An 8238-nucleotide genomic window follows, 5' to 3' on the forward strand; every position below is an offset into this window, starting at 1 on the left:
GCCCCTTCGGGGTCCCAGGGGAGGGAAACCCAGAAACAACCCCCCACCTCCACCCCGTCCTCCCTGGCAGAGTTGCCGCTGTCACTGGGCGCGAGCGGGGGTAGTTAAGCTGAGGGGAGGGGGTGACGTCAGGGTGTGTGGGAGCCAAGGAGAGAGAGAGAGAGAGAGAGAGAGGAGAGAGAGAGAGAGAGAGAGAGAGAGAGAGACGCTGGTCGGGTCGAGAGCGGGGGTAGGTAGGTAGGAGAGAGAAGCCGCTGAGGAGGACGACTGGTTGCGGTTCCCAGGACTGCGGGTCCAGGTGGAGTAGGAACTGCTCTCGGGGGAATCAAGAAGGAAAGGGGCAGGAGTAGAGAGAGAGAGAAAAAAGGGGTGGGGGTGGAGGGAAGAGAAAAAGAAAAGGAGAGGGGAAGACAGACGGTGGGGAAAGGAGAGGCAGAAGGTGAGAGAAGAAACTGCAGTGAGGAGAAAGAAGAGAGGGGGAGGGGTGAAAGAGGAAGGGGAGAGAGTTGGAGAAAGAAGAGGTAGGGGAGAGAAGGAAACGAGGGTTAAAGGTACATGAAGGAGGAGAGAAAGGGGGATACAAGGTGGAGAAAAGACCTCAGAAGGAGAGAGAACCTAGAGTAGGGAATGTGGAAGGGAAGCAGCCCAGGGGGTAACCAGGAAGCAGCCATGGAGGGAACCAGTGGAGCACTGGAAAGACAGGGGAACTGGGGTCTGGAAGATGCCCCCAGCCTCTTGGCCATGGCCTCCCTGCCCCTCGTGCCGGCATGGCCCTTGCCCCTGGCCTCCTCAGCCTTTACCCTGCTCCTTGGAGCCCTCACTTCCCTTTTCCTCTGGTACTGCTACTGCCTGGGCTCCCAAGATGTGCAGGCCCTAGGGGCTGGGAGTCGGGCTGGAGGTGGTAGTGGTGAGCCTGGGGGATGCTCTGAGGCTGGCAGGCCAAGCCCAGGGGGCCCTGGGGAGTCTGGGGAAGGACCCAGGACAGAAGGCCTGGTGAGCCGTCGCCTTAGGGCCTATGCCAGACGCTACTCCTGGGCAGGGATGGGGAGGGTGAGGCGGGCGGCTCAGGGAGGCCCAGGCCCTGGGGGAGGGCCAGGGGTCATGGGCATTCAGCGCCCAGGCCTGCTTTTCCTGCCAGACCTGCCCTCCGCCCCCTTTGTGTCACGGGATGCCCAGCGGCATGACGTAGAGCTCTTGGAGAACAGCTTCCCTGCGATTCTGCGGGACTTTGGGGCTGTGAGCTGGGATTTCTCAGGGACGACCCCTCTGCCTCGGGGCTGGTCCCCGCCGCTGGCCCCTGGGTGCTACCAGCTCCTGTTGTACCAAGCCGGTCGGTGCCAACCCAACAATTGCCGTCGGTGCCCCGGGGCCTATCGGGCACTGAGGGGGCTGCGGAGCTTCATGAGTGCCAACACCTTTGGCAGCGCTGGCTTCTCCGTCCTCCTGCCGGGGGCCCGGCTTGAGAGCCGCTGTGGGCCCACCAATGCCAGGGTCAGATGCCATCTGGGTAAGTAGATGCTGCCTGCCTCTCTTCTGTGGTGCCAGAGCTTTCTACACTGTGGTTCTGATCGTGCCTCTTCTCAGAAATCTAGCCCCAGCGGCATTTCCCAAGCTTCAGTTATCTACAAACCATCTTCTTAAACCTTGCTGTACTCATTTCCCACCTGCACTGTTTCTTCCTAGGGACGCCCCGCCCCGCCCCGCACACTGTTTTCCTTATTTTAAAGGAATCTTTATAGAACAATGATAATCAGTATTACTTGCCCTCAATAGGAAGTACTCATAAAAACAAATTTAAACTTAAAAAGAGAAAAAGCTTTAAAAATGCTAGCTAAATACTCTGGTCTCTCTGAGACGGAAGCTCTTCTTTAGAAAGCAGCCATGTCAGTGGGGGATTTGTGTCATGGTCGCACCAAACTGAGGTTTTCTTTGTGATGTTTTAAAGATGGAAAGAAAATGGAAAAGAATTTTCTGATTGTTATTGCCATGACCTTGTTTGGCCTAATATCATCCCTCGTGCTACTGGGTGGACGTGTCCTCCACTTCGAAGCACCCTGGCCTCAGTCAGGATCAAGCCCAGATCTCTTCTCTCCTAATCTCCCACCCGTTCCCTTCCTCCCATCCCCTTCCACCGGGCTCTAGATCCTGGAGGCCTTCTGAGTCATCCTGCCAAACACCACACTCATGCTGTACTCTAACCTAAAATGTATTTCCCCCTCATCATCTCATCCCCTCCTGGAAAAGTACTTAACCTTCAGGACTCATACTTTCAAGTGTCGCACCTTCTCTGTGATGTTCTATTATTCCCTGTCATTTGAAGTGGCTGCTCTATTTTCTCACAGTACCAGACTGCATGGTCCTTGGGCCAGGATGGAGTCATTAATTTTATACTTTGTAGGGAGAGAGGGCCCAGCACATAATAGGTGCTTGAGTTAGAGATTGTCAGAAGCCCAGGAGATGCTGCTTCCTCCAGGAAGCCTTCCCTTTTCTCGGAAACAGACTGGACCTTGCATGGCGTGTCCCCTATGTCCTAGCACTTCTTCCGGCCAGTGCTGTATTATAATTATATTCGGGTTCCCTCCCAGAGAGCGAGGAGACACCACCATTGAAGATTCTCAGCCTGCTTTTTGACTGAATGGGGTGGACCCTTTGGACAGAGGTGGGAGGGTTGGATGCCCGGCTCTCTCTCTGCAGGCCTGAAGATCCCCCCTGGCTGTGAGCTGGTGGTTGGGGGTGAGCCCCAGTGCTGGGCTGAAGGGCACTGTCTGCTGGTGGACGACTCCTTCCTGCACACGGTAGCTCATAATGGTAAGGGGGCTCCCTCTCTGCTCGGGGGGATGGCCAGAGGTGAAGGGGACGAGAGAAAGGCTACAGGATCTGCCCAGGGCTCTGTCCCAGCGCCCCCATTGTCTAGCTGCATGACCCTGAACAAGTCACATAACTTCATTCACCTGTGAAATGGGGCCACCACCTCCTTGATGAGGTTATTGAAGGAGTAAATTAATGTAGGTGCACGGAATGTGGTTCACGGCACAAGGTCCTGGGCCTGGACCACCTGGGTTCCTGTCCTATCTCTGGCTCTTACGAGCTGTGTGACCTCGGGCAAGTTATTTAACCTCTTTGTGCCTCAGTGACTTTGTCTGAAATAAGGATTATTATGGCACTACCTAGAGTTTTGATTATTAAGATGTAATGCATGGGGGGGCGGGGCGGGCACAGTGCCTGGCACTTGCTTACAAAGTGTTTGCTTCTATGGTACTTGGTGAGCACTCTGGCATATACAGACTTAATGTCAGCTACTATCTCCGTCTCCCTGTGCCCTAGGCTCCCCCGAAGATGGGCCTCGTGTGGTCTTCATCGTAGACCTCTGGCACCCCAATGTGGCTGGGGCTGAGCGCCAGGCCCTTGACTTTGTCTTCACACCAGACCCTTGAAGGGGTTCCCTTCAGACACCTGAGCTGGCCTGAGTAGTGGCCAGGATGTCCTCGCTGAGGCAGGGGGTGGGGGGGCTGCATTGGGAACAGGCGGGTGAACACTGAAATACAGATCTCATCTCCTCTCCTCACTCCTGACTCCTTCCTTCCCAGCTGCCAGCCCAGAGAGAGCTTGGTGGCAGGGGCGCATGTCTTCCCTGGGCACCTCCTTAACACAAGCTATCTCGCTGGCCCTGTCCCCGGGAGTCAGCTTCAGATCCTCAACTCTACTTTATTCCAATAATTTAATAGAAAATTTAAATAATAAATAATATGAAACACATTAAGATTGCTGAGCTGGTGTCGGCCCAGCCAGCTCAATACACAGTGAAGGAGGGAGGGAGGCAAACGGCCCTGCACGATGGTTGGGAGGCAGCTTAGAAGGGGCTGGCTTGACACTTTGGCATGGACAATGTACTGAAAAAAGAGAACAGGAATTCTCAACCATTGTAAAGCAGCTGGTGAGGGGAGATGTAGGGCGAGGGTGGGGCTGTGGGAACAAACGCAGGCTGTCTGAGGACTCTGATGCAGGGAGGGACTGGAATATACTGTCCTGTCTGCAATGGAGTGGGAAGGGATGGAAAGGGCCAATGTGCCCTGTCCCATGCAACAAAAAGACAAAGGAAGACCCACGGCTTGGCCAGCAAAGCCAGGGCAGAGGTCTGGGCAGGGGAGAGAAAGAGAGAGGGACTGGGGGCCCCAGTGTCAGGAGGGAAACGTGGGAAGATCAGGGTCAGTCCTTGAAGACAATCTGTTGGCCATGAGGACGCTCGTCATGGGTGATGTGGCGCCGGACGTGGATCCTGCGGACACGGTGCTCTCGGCCCTCCTCGTCGTCTCCTCGGCCTGTCCTGCCGCCTCCAGCTGCACCCCCTGTGGCCTCCAGGAGGGCTGGGTCTGGGCCCCGGGGAGTCTCATAGATCAGGATGTTCAGGGTCTCCTCGAAGATCCGGGCCTCTGGGAACTCCACCTGCAAAATGGCAGCAGCCCTGGGCTCGCACCCTTGGGTCCAGCCCCACGGCCAGCCCAGCCCCAGCTGCTCCTGCACTGGCACCCCTCCTTGCCTTTGCAACTTCTCTCCTCAGCAAAGTTACACGTATACATCAAGGTCCAGCTCTGAGTCACACAGTTATTTGCTTTCCTTTGCTACCAAGTCTCTTGGCATTTTCTTTCGTTAGGCGAATATTTCCTGAGTGACTACACTGTACCCGCTGTTCTCGGCATTAAGGATATAGCCGTGAACAAAACAGACCAAGTTCCTATCCACAGGGAGTTTGCATAGGGAGGACAGACAGACATTTAACGAAATATAAGCTGTCAGATGACGAATGCTATGGAAAAACATGTAGCAGGAAAAGGGGTGGGGAAGGCCACAGCCAGGAGGCCAGGGACGTTACAACTTTAAAGAGGGAGTTCAGAGCTTCACTGAGATGATGACATTCGACCACTGGTAGAAAGAGGGGAGGGAGCGAGCCAGGTGGCTGATAGAGAAAGAACATTCTAGGAAGGGGCAGTAAGGAGTGTAAGAGCTCAGGGGCAGGGGTGCATTGATCATTTGGGCAGCAAAATGGCTGGTGCCAAGAGGCAGTGATGGAGAGGGTGAAGGGATGGAGGGAAGGGGTCGGAGGTCTCCCTCTTGCGGCTTGGAGGAATGTAACCAGCGTAATTCCTAACAAGCTGCATTCTAATCGATTATCCTCCTGTCTCCCCAATTACCAAGGAAGCTTCTTGGAAGTTGGGTCACTCATTCATCCTTCATTCATTCATGGATTCAATAAATGTTTCCTAACTTCCACTGTGTTATAATCTCTTCTACTAGCCTCCACTAGTGCTAGAAATATAGGGAAAAAACTTTACAGGCCTACCCTCAAGGAGCTAACACCTTGCTGCCGAAGTAAACCCTCCTACCCCCTCCCCTCCCACACTACAATAACACCATGTTTAGCTAAGAAAGAGGTATGACCAACTTTATCTGGGGTTGTTGGGTTGAAAGTTCATGAGCGAAGGTGTCCCAAAGAAAGTGGGGCTTAGCTTGGGTCTTACAGAGGAAGCACAAGTTCTTTGGGCAGATAGGGATGAGGAAGAATAATCGCAAGAAAAAGGAACAGTGTGCGCAAAGGGAGGGAGGTGTGACATAGCTTTGGGGGCTCAGGGACTGGCAAGATCTCTGGTGTATCCGAGGCATTTCCCTCCTAGCAAGGGCAGATGAGACCAGGCTGGTAAGAGGTCAGGGGCCAGATGACTGACATCATGACGTACCAGCTAAGACCCAGAACTTGGAACTCTGCTCCTGAGGCTGGGTGAGAACTTCCCCTGTCGGATCGGCCAAGCTGCCTTTGCCTGGGTCCTGGCCCTGCCCACCATCACCACAGCCCCCATGACCAGGCCGAACCCCTTCTAACCTTGGTCTGCTTCTTCTCCGTGGCGTAGACGATGGAGGTGCAACACACCTCCGCGATTTTGCGGCCCTGCCCGTAGAAAGACCAGCAGCAGATCTCGTCCCCCAGCACGTCCTTGAGGAAGAGCAGCCGCCCGTGGAAGCGCAGGGCCAGCTTGTCAAACAACTCGATGTTCTTAAGGAGGTTGTCATCTGAAGTGCTGAGGACCAGGGGCGAGGCCTCAGCACAGCAGGCTCCCCTTTGCCCTCAGCGTGGGTCCCGCCCCCCAGCCCGCTGGTCCAGCCCCCGCCGGGTCGGCGCCCAACAGGGGGCTTCCTCCACGCCTGGGGCCAGGCTAAGCCTGCCTCAGAAGGGAAGCAGCATTTGCTGAGCAAATCCGAGCAGCACACCGGAGGAGCCCCGCTGGACGTCTCTGGAGTCACCCAGCATCCTAGCTCCGCCACTTTTTAACTGGTTGACCCTAGGCAAGTTACTTCACCTCTTGGTGCCTCAATTTCCTCATCTGTAAAACGGAGGTCCCAGCAGTACGTCCCTCAAGCAATTGTGAGGATTATGTGTTACTACACGTAAGGCAGAGCCACACCTGTTGTAAAATAAGCTCTTGGTAGATGCTGGTCATTACCGTCCAGTCCTCACCTGAACCCGGTTTACTGATGATAAAGCTGAAGCTCGGCAATGGAACTGACCTAAGTACCCAGTGAGTAAGTGACAGAGCGGGGATGTGCGTTAGAGCCGGCGCGCTGAGTACCTCTGGGTGGCCAAGCCCTTCCCTGGGCTGTCCTGAGCCCAGAGCCCACCCGGGGCCCCTCCCCATCCCCGGGGCGGTCACCTGGTGTAGGAGTACTTGTTGTTACTGCGGTTGTGCAGCAGCTTCACCACGGGCTGTGGGGGAAGGAGAGGATGGAGGAGGGTGGGGTCAGGCTGCTCGGAGAGGCCCTGCCCTCCACTCTCCAGGGCTCAGGGGCCTCACCTTGGAGGTGCTGGCCAGGAGCTGCTGCTCCTCCCGGGGAGATGTCACCGTGGGGATGAGGCACAGTGGGGACAGGTTCTCCCTCTTTTGCTAGAGAACAAGCGGAAGGTGGTTAACAGCACAAGCAATGGCCACTCACTCCCCCACTGCACAGCCTCTCAAAGCCGCTGCTGCCTTTGGGGAAAAGCCAGACTCCCTAGCAGCCCACAGGCTCTGCAGGGTCCCACCTCTCCCCCCTGCTGCTGGGCATCAGCCCCACCCCTGGCCTGCTGCTTGGCACATGCAGTTTGTACCCACCCAGGCCTCTGCTGCTCCCACTACCAGGAACAGTCAGTGTTTGCATGACTGGACCCTCATACCATCTGGGTCTCAGCTCAAATAGGGCTTCTCTCCCTAAGCTCTGTGGCCAAAGCTGCCCCCTCTATTTCTTCCTTTTCATAGTATCAGTTCCCTTTCTTTGTGGCACTCAGTTCTTCACATTTTCTGTTTTTGGTGTTTGTGCTTATGGCCTGTCTCTTCCCACCTAGGAAGTAAGTGCCTGGTATAGAGTAGAAGCTCAGTATGGATTTGTCGAATGAATGACCCTGGTGGGATGGGAGAGTAGAGGCAGAATCAGAACCGGACCCAGGCTTCTTTCCTCTTCTGCCTTTAGAACCTTCATGACAAAGCCCCTCACCTCTCCCAACCTAAAAACTAGATGTGCAATTCGAATACAAATTCCACTTTTTTTTGAGAAACTCATGGGACTTTTTCTAAAATTAACACGGAAGGATGGAAGTTTACTATTACTTAGGTAAATTTTTAAAAAGAGCCAAGAGGAGAGACTGACACTACCAGACATTAAAGTATTCTACAAAGCCATAATAATGAAAACAGTGGTTTTGGTGCAGAAACAAACAAAAACAATGAAACACAATAGGGAGCTTAGAAACAGTCTACTGTATATATGAGAACTGATAGTGAAGAAGAGGGTGCCACAAATCAGTGGGGAAAGTATGGAGTATGTATTGGTTATTGCTGGGTAACAAATTCTCCCAAAAATTAGCAGCTTAAGTCAACAGGAAATATTTACTATCTCAGTTTCTGTGGGTCAGGAATTCAGGAGGGGCTTAGCCGGGTGGTTCTGGCATGGGGTCTCACGTGGGGCTGAAGTCCTGTCAGCCAGGGCTGTGGTGACCTGAAGGCATGAACGAGTCTGGAGGATTTGTTTCTGAGAGAGCTTGTCCTATGGCGGGCGGGTTCGTGCTGTCACTTGGAAGAAAACATCTGACCCAGTCACTTGGACCTCTCCATAGGGTTGCCTGAGTGTCCTTATAACATGGCAACTGGCTTGTCCAAAGCAGATAATTTGAGAGGGAGCAGGGTGGGAGGCCTCAGCATCTTTTTATTTTTTTTT

General features: G+C 54.2%; 2 protein-coding genes across 2 annotated transcripts in view; one reads left to right on the forward strand and one right to left on the reverse strand.

Annotated features, from left to right (window-relative positions):
- The first annotated feature begins 498 nt into the window (after positions 1-498).
- Positions 499-3565, forward strand: ASPHD1 (aspartate beta-hydroxylase domain containing 1). The gene is made up of 3 exons (XM_019648726.1): positions 499-1507; positions 2695-2808; positions 3325-3565. Exons 1-3 carry the CDS (start codon positions 628-630, stop codon positions 3432-3434), a joined length of 1104 nt encoding a protein of 367 aa, XP_019504271.1. The 5' UTR covers positions 499-627; the 3' UTR covers positions 3435-3565.
- A 134-nt stretch (positions 3566-3699) lies between these two features.
- The window catches only part of KCTD13 (potassium channel tetramerization domain containing 13), a 12345-nt gene continuing 7806 nt past the window's right edge, over positions 3700-8238 (reverse strand). The window contains exons 4-7 of the mRNA XM_019648444.1: positions 6843-6932; positions 6702-6754; positions 5876-6071; positions 3700-4443 (exon numbers count right to left, since the gene is read on the reverse strand). Of these exons, the coding sequence (XP_019503989.1) occupies positions 4207-4443; positions 5876-6071; positions 6702-6754; positions 6843-6932 (576 nt within the window). The 3' untranslated portion in view covers positions 3700-4206. The remainder of the gene's footprint in view (positions 4444-5875; positions 6072-6701; positions 6755-6842; positions 6933-8238) is intronic.

Source organism: Hipposideros armiger, unplaced genomic scaffold, assembly GCF_001890085.2.
Source record: "Hipposideros armiger isolate ML-2016 unplaced genomic scaffold, ASM189008v1 scaffold_126, whole genome shotgun sequence".
NCBI lineage: Eukaryota > Metazoa > Chordata > Mammalia > Chiroptera > Hipposideridae > Hipposideros > Hipposideros armiger.